Below are 14961 nucleotides of genomic sequence, written 5' to 3'. Positions count from 1 at the left end.
TTTGTTTGTTAGTTACCCCAGATGAAAAAAGTCTTCAAAGGGGAACATTTTGCCAATGTGGAAGAGGTGAAAGAAAAACCAGCAGAAGCACTAAAAGGCATCAAAATGGACGAGTTAAAAAACTGTTTTGTGCAGTGGGAAAAAAAAATCTCTACAGGTATATTGCATCAAATGGATAGTACTTTGAAGGTGACTAAAATTTAAACATGTAAGAATTAATAATTTTTTATAAATACATTCTGGATTTTGGGGAGTCCTTCTAGTATAATTAGTATTGGGATGGGACAACTCAGCACTCACCTGGCATTTTGGCTTGAATTCTGCATATTCTGGCCTCAAAGATGATACCACATATCCTTTTTCTGGAAAAGCCACCTTATGAAAAGAGAGGTTTTAATTTCTGGCTGCTTGTAATAAAAGGATATTTCCCCAAATAATTTTATTCTTTCAATAGATATTAAAGATACGAAAATTGTTAAAACTTAAATAAATTTCTCATGGAGGGGGGAAGATGGCAACAGAGTAGGATGGAGCGGATTCCAGCTCCTGTACACATGGGAGAAAATCTTGGCAGATCTACTGAGGAACAGCACAATCAACCAACGGTTCCCCAGCATTTATGAAAATAAGTGACCAGAGATTGTGACGGATGCTGAAGGACCAGACAGCTGACCAGGTCAGTGGGGTCTCGTGGATCTGAGTAAAGACAAGAGTGGCAGTGGCGGTGGCTGGCACCCTCAGCCAGTGCCTAGCAGCCTCGGTGCCACCACTGCAGTCTGGGTTCAGAGGCCCTGGTCTGCGACCAGCCGGGGGCATCTGCCACGGAGCACTCTTTGGGAGCCCAGCACCCAGTGGGTCTACAGCAGACTCTTTGGGAGCCTGGGGCCTGCTGCAGGATCCTCAGGAGAGAGCTGGGGCATCAGCTCACTCCCTCCCCATCTAAGAAAGGCTGGGCAACACCAGGCAGAGACCTGTCTGCTTGAGTCTATAGAGAGGGTAACAAGGACAAAGGGCTGTGTTCAATTGCAGACTCTGTGGCCACCAGGCCAGGAGAATTGAGGGGCGCATTGTCATCACTGGTCTGGCTTGGGATTGGGCTGGGCTGAGAGGCAGGCTTTCTGGAGAAGTTTATTTTTGGAAAGTGGACTGAGGTGTTCTCCTGCAATGGCAGCTTGCCTTACTTCCCACCCAGCCTGGCAGCCATCCAGAGGAGGGGGGGAAGTACTTAAGTTCCACCACAGAACTGGGAAGGACCGTGACAGATCCCGCGGGACCCAGGCAGCCTGGCTGGTGCACGCGCACCTGCACCCCAGCCCACAGAGAGGACCCCCGGGGAAGGTGTTCTGAAAAGAACCTAGATCCCCTTCATGGAGCGCCGGAGAGAGGCTAGCTCTTGGGAGAGCACTCTCAGAAAGACCACAGTAATCGACCCGCAGGCTGCTACAACCAGGAAAACTGGTTTGGACAGGTTGAAACCAACAAGAGATTTTTTTTGGGGGGGGGTTCTTTAGTAACTTTTTTTTAGTATTCTTATATCTTTTTGATTTTATTGTTATTATTGTTTTATCTTTCAGTACATTTTCCCTCTCCTTTCTTTTTTCCAGTTTTAGTCCTTCTTCCTTTCTTTCCAAACTTACCACTTTTTCCTCCCTTCTCCTGCTTTTTTCTTGTTGTTTGTTGCTTCGTTTTCTTGTACCCACAAGGGACACAAACAACTGGGAACCGCAAAAAGACCAGAGTGGGACCCAATTAGGGGGCATCCCAACAGTAGAGACAGAAAGACAAATTTCATTTTGCTATAGCAGAGAAGCCACAAGTTGATGCATATTTGTATTCTTATTTTTCATTATTCTCACTTATTTTATATTTTAATAGCATCTTTGTATTCCTCCTCTTTCTGTATAGGCTTCTTAGTCTTGGCTGGTTATATTGTATTATTTGACAGGTTTCCCCTGTTCTTTCCTCCACAGTGTATTGCTAACTTTCTATACATCATGGCACTTGTTTTCCTTTAGCACACTACCCAACGTTCTATACCCCCTATTCACACAGATCGCATAGAGTCTGTCATATGATTGTTGCTCTAATATTATTGTAATTAATAGCTGTTCTATACATCTGTAAATACTTCACAACACATCTCCCAGATCTTAGCTCACTTTACAGGTTCCTAAATTCTATTACTGTAGTGATTAACTCTATTTGCTCACACACTACACCTATTTACTATTCTTTACTCTCTCTTTACCTCAAAATCTGACCGCCCACAACCTCACTGCTTTCTAGATCCAACTCACAAGCCTTCCCTCCCCAACAAGAGACTTATCTTTTGTCCATCCTTTCTTAAAAGTGGCAAGTTGGACTGAAGATTATGGTTAACACTATATATGGCCTAAAGATCTTCTATCTCTTCTCTACTGGTTGTGCCTGTAAATACCATAAAATACTCTTCTGGTGTCATAAACCATTTTGTCTCCCCCTCCAACTGATCACACACACTCACAAAAAGGAGTAGGTGGAAGCGGAGAACATCAAGATACCTGAAGGAGACTGCACCACTGAATTTCACAGGTATTCTACCACAGAAGTTCACTCCATAAACCCAGGGAGTCAGAACAGATCAATTTAAGAAGCTGAAGCTAACAAGAAGAGTCTCACAAACAGTGGGAAGACAAAGAAACAATCCCCAAATGAAAGAACAGGAGGAAGTCTCAGAAAGAATGTTAGATGAAATAGAGGCAAGTCAATTATCAGATATTGAATTCAAAGCACTGGTTATCAGGAAAGTAAAAGAGCTCACAATGAGCTACCAGAATCTACAGGGGAGCTACAATGAACTCACCACAAACTATATCAACATGAAAAAGGAAATAGAAACTATCAGCAAAGGCCAAGAGGAAATGAAGAATACAATTTCTGAACTAAAGAACACAGTAGAAGGAATCAAAAGCAGGATCAATGAAGCAGAAGATTGGATCAGCAAGTTGGAGGACACAGTAGAAAAAAAAAACTCCCAGAAAGAGCAAGAAAAGGAAAAGAGGCTCAGAAAGAATGAAGAGGAATTAAGAGAAATGCAAGACAACATGAAATGTAATAATATCTGAATAATAGGGATACCAGAAGGAGAAGAAGAAGAAGGGATAGAAAATCTATTTGAAAAATAATGATGGAAAACTTCCCTAATTTGGTGAGAGAAAAAAATCACACAAATCCAGGAATCACAGAGAGTCCCAATCAAGAGGAACCCAAAGAGGCCCACTTCAAGATACATCATCATTAAAATGGCAAAATTCCAAGACAAAGAGAGTATCTTAAAGGCAGCAAGGGAGAAAATGGAAGTAACATACAAGGGAGTCCCAATAAGGTTAGCTACTGACTTCTCAATGGAAACACTCCAAGCACGAAGAGAATGGCAAGAAATATCCCAAGTAATGAGAACCAGAGGCCTACAACCAAAGCTACTTTACCCAGCAAGGCTCTCAATCAAGATAGAAGGCCAAATAAAGAGCTTCCAAGACAAAAGAAGTCTAAAAGAATATGCCTCCAGCTCTGCAAGAGATGCTAAAAGGACTGCTCTAAGGAAAGGAAGGAAAAGAGAGAGACGGAGAGGAACACAGGTACAAAAATGGCAATGAATAAATACCTATCAATAATAACCTTAAACGTAAATGGATTAAATGCTCCAATCAAAAGACATAGAATAGCTGAATGGAAGCATCATAATGAACCTTCACACTAGCAACCCATCTAGTGAGAACCTGACTCCATCTCTTTGTAGAAGGCTTTGTGGCTGGATCCTTGGACCCTTCAACGCTGTTCTCCTTCCTGGTGCACACTCAGCACATACTGCTTCCACTTCCTACACATTATCTCCTTCAGGCCCCAGGGGGTCCACTATATGTCAAGTTAGTTGAAATAACAATTCAATGAATGATGTTGCTGTAAGAAATACTTTTTAAAACATTGTATCTTTTTATCGAGGTAACATTGCTTTGTAACATTATATAAGTTTCAGGTACAACATTCTTATGAAACATCTGTATAGTATGCTCACCCCCCAAAGGACTAGTTTCCATCCCTCAGTACTGAACACTTAGGTGTTCATTAACATTAAACAATTAATAACATGACTTTATTTTTAAATCTTCAGTGGCTTCTCACTTTTGCTGGTATTCATTGCTCTCGCACACTGACGCTAAAGTTTATCTCTGCAAGTTTCTCGATATTCCCCACGTGGTTTCTCTCTTCCAGGAACACGTGTCTAACTTGGAATTCTCTAAATACAGCTCATACATTTCCACATCTGCAGTTTTTCTCATTTTGTTTGAATTTCCCTTAATTTCTAACATTTGAAGGTTTAATGACTTAAATAAATTACCAGAGAAATTAAAAAATAAATGAAATATGTGTGGCAAGAAAGTGCAAGAAAAAGTAGTAGTAAAACATCCCATTTTTATAAAAAATACACAAAAACTAATCCCCCTCTTCATATAAGCATGGAAAACTGTGTGAAAGGTTACAAAATGCTAACATTGTTTTCTCAAGGGAGTGACTCTGGAGGACAGGAAAGAGAACATTATTAACTTTCACTGTTAAACTCTATGTTGTTATTAGATAACCATACAATACTTTTGTGAATAAAAACCTCTAGTATAGTTATACTTGAGGGAAATGCTCTAGGTATTCATCTCAGGAAGATAGAAAGGACAATAAACCAATACAGGAGTTTCAATACAGTAAACTAAACAGGTGGGTTTACTCTTTCTTACCTCCCAAGGGTCAAGTAAATTAACATAAAATAATACATATATTTTATTGTTGTTCAAGTACAGTTGTATCTATTTTCACCACACACCCCTACTCCACTCATTCTCACCTCCCACCCTCAAACCCACCCCCTTTGGCTTTGTCCATGTGTCTTTTATACATGTTCCTTGATGGCCCTTCCCCTGTTTTTCCCCATTATCTCTCTCCATTCTCCCCTCTGGTTACTGTCAGTTTGTTCTTTATTTCAATGTCTCTGATTAAATTTTGCTTGCTTGTTTGTTTGTTTTGTTGATTAGGTTCCACTTGTAGGTGAGATCGTATGGTATTTGTCTTTCACTGCTTGGCTNATGGCCCTTCCCCTGTTTTTTCCCATTATCTCTCTACATTCTCCCCTCTGGTTACTGTCAGTTTGTTCTTTATTTCAATGTCTCTGATTAAATTTTGCTTGCTTGTTTGTTTGTTTTGTTGATTAGGTTCCACTTGTAGGTGAGATCGTATGGTATTTGTCTTTCACTGCTTGGCTTATTAATGTCCCCTAGAGCAAGGGACATGAAGGAAAGAATAAACAAATGGGACTTCATCAAAATAAAAACCTTCTTTATGGCTAAAGACAACATCAGCAAAATGAAAAGGGAATCAGCCATATGGGAAAATATATTTGCAAATGATACCTCAGACAAGGGTTTGATCTCCAAAACATATAAAGAACTCACACGGCTCCACTCCAGGAAGACAAACAACCCAACTAGAAAATGGGCAAAGGACCTGAACAGACACTTCTCCAGGAGGGCATACAGAGGACCCAAAGACATGTGAAAGGAAGCTCAGCATCACTAGACATCAAAACCATAGTGAGATGTCATTTCACACAGGTCAGAATGGCCATCGTAAACAAAACAACAAACAAGAAGTAGTGGCGAGGTTGTGGAAAAAAGGGAATCCTAGTGCACTGTCAGTGGGAATTCAGACCACTGCAGTCACTGCGGAAAACAGTATGAAATTTCCTGAAAACACTAAAAATGGATCCGCCTTTTGATATAGTGATTCTACTGTCTAAGAATCCTGAAAAACCAATTCAAAAGAACCTATGCACCCCAATGTTCATAGTAATGCTATTTGCAATAGCCAAGTGTTGGGAACAGCCTAAGTGTCCATCAGTAAATGAATGGATCAAAAAACTATGGTATATTTACAATATGGAATACTACACAGCAGAAAGAAGGAGTCTATGGTCATACCACCGTGAACATGCCCAATCTTGTCTGATTTCAGAAGCTAAGTAGGGTTGGGCCTGATTAGTACTTGGATGGGAGAAATAAAGAAGGAACTCCCACCCTTCACGGCAGCATGGATGGAACTGGAGAGTATTATGCTGAGTGGAATAAGCCAGGCAGTGAAAGACTAATACCATAGGATCTCAATTATAAGCAGAACCTAATAAAAAAACAAAAACAAATGAGCACTAAAGAACCAGAGATGTAGAAATAAAGAACAAACTGACAGTGACCAGAGGGGTACGGGAGAGGAATAAGGGGGAAAGAAGGGTCAAGTAAAGAAACATGTACAAAGGACCCATGGACAAGGACAGTGGGGTGGGGATTGTCTTTGGGAGCAGGGGGTTGGATGGGGCAGGGGATAGCAATGGGGGGGGGGGAATTGGGACAACTGTAACTGAACAACAATAAAGAAAAAGAAAGAACATCAAAGCCTTAAACAGCAGAAATCAGGTAGGCCTGAGAAGCAATAAATTCAAGGTCCAAAAATACAAAGCAAGTCAGATGATGGTGCAATTGTCACAGTTGTTAATTCAAGAGCTGAATTTGGAAGAGCTGGATCGCTTGGCCCCTTCTCCAACACCATGCTCTTCCTCAGTGCACATGGAGCACACACATGAAGCAGCGCCTCCCCCAGTCACTGACCAAACCTAAAAACACTGCTCTCTGAGGAATACGTGCCTCTGTCTAGGTGGAGATCCTATATGAGTTTTGCATCTCTATAGAGAAGCAGAGTAGGACTTGCCGTCACTCACATTTCCACATCAGATAACTGAAGGGGGATAAAAAGAAAGGAAAGGAAGTTCCATTTGGGACAGGACACATTGGTTCCTTGGAAATGCTGTAGGGTGCCCAGCCACCTGCCTGCCCTCTTCCATCCCAAACATCTTCCAGGTGAGCCTGCCTGCCACACAGAGCATGCTTGTATGGTCGCCATACTCACTCCTTATTCACAAATATGAGTCAACAAAGTTCACCAGATACATGAAGGAAATCAATACATGTAAGTGAAAAATCAGTAAGAACAAATGAACTAGCTCCAGAGTAAACATGCACATGCACATGCATGAACAGTAATGACTTCTCTGTACTAGTCAGAGGAGGCAGTAGATGCCATTGAGTATACTATGTGGCCATTGCCTTAAAAGTGACTGAGTGAGTAGAGCCCTAAGTCTGCATCAAATTTTGCATTAAGCTTGAACATTCCTCTGCAGAAACTATTTCAATGATTCAGAAGGCTGCAGCTATGGGCAACTGGTGATTGGCAGCTTTATCACGACAACACACCCACTCATGCATCACACTTCATGCAGCGTTTTGGTGAAATATCAAATCACCCAGGTGACTCAGTCCCCATATGGCCAAGTTATGGAGCCCTGCAACTTCCAGCTTTCCCCAAAACTAAAATCAGCTTTGAGAGGGAAGAGATTTTAGACTGTTGATGAGATTCAGGAAAATACGACAAAGCAGCTGATGGGCAATTGGGAGAACTGTGTGAGGTTCCAAGGCATTTACTTTGAAGGGGACTGAAGGATCATTGTCTTGTGTACAATGTTTCTTGTATCTTGCATCTTCTTCAGTAAATGCCTCTATTTTCCACGTTACGTGGCTGGACACTTTCTGGACAGACCTCGTAGACCGTGCTGCCTGGAGGTAGAGTCCATTTTGTGTTATCTATAGTAACATGCCCATGATGAGGACTGCTGTCTAAAAAGAAAGGACATCTGTGCTCCTGGTGACATCATGAAACCACTGCACCACTATTTAAGGCACTGTTTATAAGTTTTTGTTACTCATAACTAAACATAATTCTAAAATGATCCAACAACTCCATACACACCAAGCCTTCTATAAATGGAACGAAACTAGAAATCAAAAATAGAAAAAAAACAAAAATCACCAACATGTAGAAATTTAAAAATTTTTAAACAACCAGTGGGTCAAAGACTATATCTCAAGGGAAATTAGAAAATATCTTGACACAAATGAAAGTGAAAATACCATATACCAAAACTTGATGGTATGCAGTGAAATTGGTGCTAAAGAGAGATTAATAGCTGTAAATACTTACTTTAAAATAAAAGAAAGATCTCTGCCCTGGCTGGTGTGGCTCTGTGGATTGAGTGCCAGCCTGCAAACCAGAGTATCAGCAGTTTGATTCCCAGTCATGGCACATGCCTGGGTTCATGCCTGGGTTGTAGGCCAGGTCCCCAGTGGAGGCCATGTCAGAGGCAAGCACACACTGATGTTTCTCTCCTTCTCTCCCTCCTTTACCCTCTCTAAAAATAAATAAATAAAATCTTTAAAAAAATAAGAGAAAGATCTCAAATCAACAACCTAACTTATAATTTACAGAAATAGAATAGGAAGAGCAAACTAAACACAAAGTTAGAAGAAAGAAAGAAAGAATACAAATTAGAGTGGACATAAATTAAAGAAAAGAAAGGCAATCAATGAAACTAAAAATTGTTTGTTTGAAAAGATGAAAAAAACAAACTTTTAGCTAGATTGACTAAGAAGGAAAGATTCAAATTACCAAAGCTAGAAATGAAAGTGAGATAGTACTACCAATTTCACAGAAGTAGAAAGGATTATAAAAGAATACTATTAGCATTGGCACACAGCCATCAAACTAGATAACTTAGATGAAATGGACAAATCCCTTAAAAGAGACAAACTAACATAAAGGAAAGAATAAACAAATGGGATCTCATCAAAATAAAAAGCTTCTGCGTGGTTAAAGAAAACAGTATTAAACTAAAAAGAGAAGCAACTGTTTGGGAAAACATATTTGCCAATGATACCTCAGACGAAGGTTTAATCTCCAAAATATACAAACAACTCACATGACTCCACTCAAAGAAGATGAGCAACCCAATTAAAAAATGGGCAAAGGACTTGAACAGACATTTCTCCAAGGAGGACATACAGAAGATCCAGAGACACATGAAAAGATGCTCGATATCGCTAGCTATCCGAGAGATGCAAATTAAAATCACAATGAGATACCACTTTACACCAATCAGAATGGCTATCATAAACAAAGAAACAAACACAAGTGCTGGAGAGCTTGTGGGGAAAAGGGGACTCTAGTTCACTGTTGGTGGGATTGCAGACTGGTACAACCACTATGGAAAACAGTATGGAATTTTCTCAGAAAACTAAAAATGAACGTGCCTTTTGACCCAGCAATTCCACTGTTAGGAGTATATCCTAAAAATCCTGAAGCACCAATCCAAAAGAACCTATGCACCCTGATGTGCATAGCAGCACAATTTATGATAGCCAAGAGTTGGAAGCAACCTAGATGCCCATCGGTAAATGACTGGATCAAAAAACTATGGTACATTTACACAATGGAATTCTATGCAGCAGAAAGAAAGAAGGAGCTCCTACCCTTTGCAACATCATAGATGGAACTGGAAAGCATTATGCTGAGTGAAATAAGCCAGGTGGTAAAAGACAAATACCATATGATATCACTGTTAACAGGAATCTAAACAACAAAACAAACAAGCAAGGAAAATATGACCAAAGACACTGAAATACAGAACAGGCTGACAGGGACCAGAAGGGAGAGGGGAGAGAATCACAGGGGAAAAGGGGAAGGACTCACATGAACAAGTATAAAGGACACATGGACAATAACTAAGGTGGGGGGCGGAAATGGGAGGGTGGTGGGGAGCACTTGGTGGGGGCTGGAAATATAAGACAGAAAACTGTACTTGAACAAGAATTGAATTAAAACAAGAGAGAGACAAACTACTGAAACAGACTCAAAAGGAAACAAACACTCTGAATAGACTTGTGACAAATACAAAGTTGAATCTGTATATGATGAGCTAACTCCTCTGGACCTTAAGATAATGTTTTATGTACCTTTACCCAGTATCTCTTAAACCTAGGACCTCCATACTGTTTTCATAGTAGCTGCACAAATTTACATTCCCACCAGCAGTGCACAAGAGTTCCGTTTTCTTCACATTCTTGTAATACTTTTCTTTTTTGGGTAAAAGCTAAAGAGGTGATATCTCATTGTGGTTTTGAATTGAATTTCTCTAATAATTAGTGATGGTGATCATCTTTTCATACACTTGTTGCCTATTTGTGTATCTTCTTTGGAGAATTATCAATTCAAGTCCTCAGCCCATTTTGTAATTGTGTTACTTGTTTTTATGTTGTTGAGTTATAGAAGTTCCTTACACATTATGGATATTAAATCTCTATTGGGTAAATGACTTGCAAATATTTCCCCCCATGAAACAGGTTGCCTTTTCACGCTATTTATTGTTCCCTTTCAGGTGCAAAACTTTTGATGTAGTCTCCTTCTCTATTTTTACAATTGGTATTAAATGTACTATAATGTAGACCTCTCAAGTCACACCTGGGGAATGGCTTTGCTAATTTTCTCATGAAAAGAAATAGAAACGCAAAAATTATGCTTATTTGTGCTTAGAGTGAAAGTTCCATATGATATTGACTTCCTACAGGAAATCCTGTCATTTAAAGAAAATCTACCTTGGTCCTGGAGAGGTGGCTTGGCGGGAGCACCCTCCCATACACCTGGGAGGAACAGGGCGATTCTACCTTGGCAGAACTGAAGTATCTTCATATTTTAATAAAAAGCTTCTGATGATTCATAGGTTTCTTTAGCACTTTTATTTAATTGGGATGTCATTAGGAATGAGATGATCTCATCTTGCTTCCTGTTCTATTGATATATGTGAAGGTTGTCCTTTCTCTTTCACTAGCCACAGTGCTTCTCCCTAATGCCACAAGTACCCCTGTTTCCTTTATCTCTCATTTATCTTTTCTTCTTCTGCATGTATCTTAAAGTGGTAAACTTTTATATACTAATTACATAAATGTTGTGTATGTGTGTGTGTGTTTTATACCCATCATTTGCAGGGTTTTAGCTGAGTTGAATACGCTCCTCCCTACCTGGGCCCCGACACCCACAACCTGGGTCCTTGTAGGATCAGGGAGTGCAGTTCCCCACACACACAGGTGGTTTTAGACCTTGGCTGCAGGTTATCTTAGAGGGAGTGAGGAATGTTGTGTATCTGGGAGTAGGAAAATGGAGCACACTTGTGAGCATTTGCTCATCACTTCCAACAGCTCTCAGGGAAAGTCACAGGGCAGTTGGTTCACAGAAACTATTAGTGGTAATGCAATAAGCCAAAGCACACATGGCAAATAGACAAAATATATCTAACATCTTTATACCATCTACCACTTTATATCATCATGCCAAGTGCCTGTAGATAGAAAGATGAGTGAGATGAATATCTTGCCCCAAATTTGTAAAGGCTGTGGTCAGTTATAAAGGATGTGATACTACTCTAGTGCCAGATCACCTGAGGTGCTAGCGTTAGTATGGAGTCAAGCCCAATCTCGAGCCAGATCATCTTTAACTGTTAGTTCAGTTAAGTCATTACAAACTGCAAGGAAAAGCACCAATGTTTGTTTTGGGGCTTAGACTCTTCTCCCTTGTGCGAGCATGGTTCTTATCTACTGAGTGAAAAATATGAAGTAGAAAAAGCTTTTGTTTCTCTTCTTCTCACCTTCATCTCAGTATTTCTTTCTTGCCTGGTCCTCATCACAAGCCTCACAAGCCCTGTTCCATGTCTGAAATACTGCTGGTAGCCTGGCACATAGACAGTTGAATCTTGAACAATCAGAAATTTTCAAAGAAAGGAATCCAATATAATTAATTTCAAGTATTATTGGGCAATTGGGATGAGGAAAAATGGCTCTTTAAAATAGTTCATATCACAACAGATGGCAGAAAGAGTCTATGCTTTCCTGGTAATATCGTTAGTTGCCTATTAAGCAATAGCTATTTTGGAGGAAGGAGAAGCAATGAATTCAATAGTGTCACCTGCTAAAATTAATGTTATATTTACATCATTTTATAATAGTCTACACATTTATAATAAATGATAGATGTAAAATGAAATATTAATTCAAAACAAATAATGGTTTTAAAGGATATATTGTCTACTTACTGATTTTCCTTTTTTATTTGTATTTAGCCATCCATAGGTATTATCTGGAAAACAATTAATAACTACATAAATAAGTTGGGCCTTGTGGCATTTGATACACATGTTCTATAAAGTCCCTCACCAGTGACTGTGTAGCACAGCTACTAGGAGCACATGCTCTGGAGCCACACAGACAACCCGTTCCCGGACAGTCTCTGCAACTCACAAACCATCTAACTTCGCACGAGTTATCTCGACTCAGTTTCCTTATAAGTCAAGTAATGAAGATTCTCCTTCATGGGTTGTTGTGTGATTCATAATAAGCACAACACAAGTGCCAATTTTGTTGTTACTGTTACCATCATCACTACTCCCTTTAATCCATGACACATTGGACCCTTCAGTCTGTCACCAATAACTTTAATTACTATTTTTAACAGTAGTGTCAAAATGCATACAGGTGATTAGAATAAATGTCATCCTGCTCTGTGCCTCCATGTACATGAAAGATCATCTTTTAGTCAAATTATAGTCAATGTTTGTATTCAGTACTTCTACTTTTCTGGCTCTTTATGCCAGTTCAAAAAATAAAGTAAAAACTAAACAAACAAACAACTCATCATTGCACCCTATGTGGTTCTGAATGTTTTTGTGGCTGTTAAAAATGAAGCATGTGGGCTTCTGGCCAAGATGGAGATGTAGGTAAACACACTTTGCCTCCTCACACAACCAAAAGAAGGACAACACCAAATTTAAAAACAAAAAATAACCAGAACTGCCAGAAAATCAAACTGTATGGAAGTCTAGCAACCAGGGAGTTAAAGAAGAAACATTCATCCAGACCGGTAGCAGGGGCGGAGACAGGCAGCCAGATGGAGAGGACTCACAGCGAGGCAGCAGCTGGAGGACTAGGGTGGGAGAGGTGGCAGTCGGCAGATGAGGTGGTCTCACATTTGTATGCAGAAAAACCAGGAGGAACAATTGGGGAGTGAGATAGAATATGCAAACCCGGGTTCCAGAGTGAGTAAATAAAGCCTCAAAACTCTAACTGTAAAAACCTGGGGTGGGGGGTAGCAGCAACAGGAGAAACTTCCAGCCTCACAGGAGAGTTCATTGGAGAGACCCACAGGATCCTAGAATGTACACAAATCCACCCACCTGGGAATTAGCACCAGAAGGGCCCAATTTGCTTGTGAGTGGTGGGGGAAGTAACTGAAGGTGGGCTGGAGCCCAGCAAGCAGCATTGTTCCCTCTCAGGCCCCTCCCCCACATGTAGCAGTACAATGCAGTGATCTGGGTTGCCTCACCCTAGCAAATACCTAAGGTTCCACCCCTTACTACATAATAGGCACTGAGTCAAAGAAATATGGCCCAAATGAAAGAACAGATCAAAACTCAAAAAATAGAACTAAGCAAGGAAGAGATAGTAAATCTGTAAGATGAAGAGTTCAAAATACTGGTAATGACAATGCTCACAGAATTGGGAGAGTATGGTTGCAAAAGAGAGAAAAAAAGTGAAGGCTACGCAAAGTGAAATAAAGAAAAAATACAGGGAACCAACAGTGAAGGGAAGGAAACCGGGACTCAAATCAACAATTTGGAGCAGAAGGAAGAAATAAACATTCGACCAGAACAGAATGAAGAAACAAGAATAGAAAAAATGAGGAGAGGCTTAGAAACCTCTGGAACAACTTTAAACATTCCAACATCTGAATCATAGGGGTTCCAGAAGAAGAGGAAGAGCAAGAAATTGGAAAAAAAAAAGAAGGAAAACTTCCACAATTTGGCAAAGGAAATACACTTCCAGGAAGTCCAAAAAGCTCAGAAAGTCCCAGAGAAGTTGAACCCAAGGAAGCACACACCAAGGCACATCATAATTACACTACCCAAGATTAAAGATAAGAAGAGAATCTTAAAAGCAGCAAGAGAAAAGGAGACAGTTAACTACAAAGGAGTTCCCATCAGATTATCAGCTGATTTCTCAAAAGAAACCTTACAGTCAAGAAGTGGCTGGAAAGAAGTATTTTAAGTCATGAAAGGCAAAGACCTGCATCCAAGATTACTCCCTCCAGCAAAGCTTTCATTTAGAATGGAAGGGCAGATACACTGCTTCTCAGATAAGGTCAAGTTAAAGGAGTTCATCATCACCAAGCCCTTGTTATATGAAATGTTAAAGGGACTTATCTAAAAAAGATGATCAAAACTATGAACAGTAAAATGACAACAAACTCACAACTGTCAATTGAACCCAAAACAAAACCAAAAACAAAGCAAACAGCTACAACAGGAACAGAATCCCAGAAATGGAGATCACATGGAGGGTTATCAATGGGGAGGGGGAGAATGGGGGAAAAGGTAAAGGGAATCAGAAGCATAAATGGTAGGTAGAAAATAGACAGGGGCAGGTTAAGAATAGTATAAGAAATGGAGAAGCCAAAGAACTTGTATGTATGACCCACCGACCAGAACTAAGATGGGGAATTGCTGGTGGAGGGGGGTGGTTGCAAGGCATAGAGGAATAAAGGGGAGGAAAAAATGGGACAACTGTAATAACATAATCAATACAATATATTTTAAAAAGAACAGTATGGGAAATGGAGAAGCCAAAGAACTTATATGTATGACCCATGGACATGAAGCAAGGTAGGGGAATGCTGGTTCAGGTGGTATAGGGCAGAGGGGGATAAAGGGGAGAAATAAATGGGACAACTGTAATAGCATAATCAATAAAATATATTTAAAAATAAAACTAAAAAAATGAAGCATGTTACTCAAAGCTGTGCTTGACTGAATGTTTAAGACTGCTTTTACTCATCCTTCTATCCTCTGGCAATCCCTTGGGTAATCTGCTATACTAACCCACTCTGTAAAACTGTGCACAGTAATCTACGTTCTAGAGACCTGTCGTGAATAACACTGCCGTTTCCTTAAGA

At 40.1% G+C, this 14961-nt stretch overlaps 1 protein-coding gene across 1 annotated transcript in view; it reads right to left on the bottom strand.

The window, feature by feature from the left end:
* CATSPERT (catsper channel auxiliary subunit tau) overlaps window positions 1–14961 on the bottom strand; it is an 80054-nt gene that overhangs the window by 12074 nt on the left and 53019 nt on the right. The window contains exon 14 of the mRNA XM_037044685.1: window positions 295–375. Coding sequence (XP_036900580.1) covers window positions 295–375 — 81 coding nt within the window. The remainder of the gene's footprint in view (window positions 1–294; window positions 376–14961) is intronic.

This window comes from Sturnira hondurensis, unplaced genomic scaffold (genome assembly GCF_014824575.4).
Source record: "Sturnira hondurensis isolate 20B ecotype Veracruz unplaced genomic scaffold, ASM1482457v3 Scaffold0004136, whole genome shotgun sequence".
NCBI classification, from domain to species: Eukaryota; Metazoa; Chordata; class Mammalia; order Chiroptera; family Phyllostomidae; genus Sturnira; species Sturnira hondurensis.
This window is presented reverse-complemented; position numbering and strand designations above follow the sequence as displayed.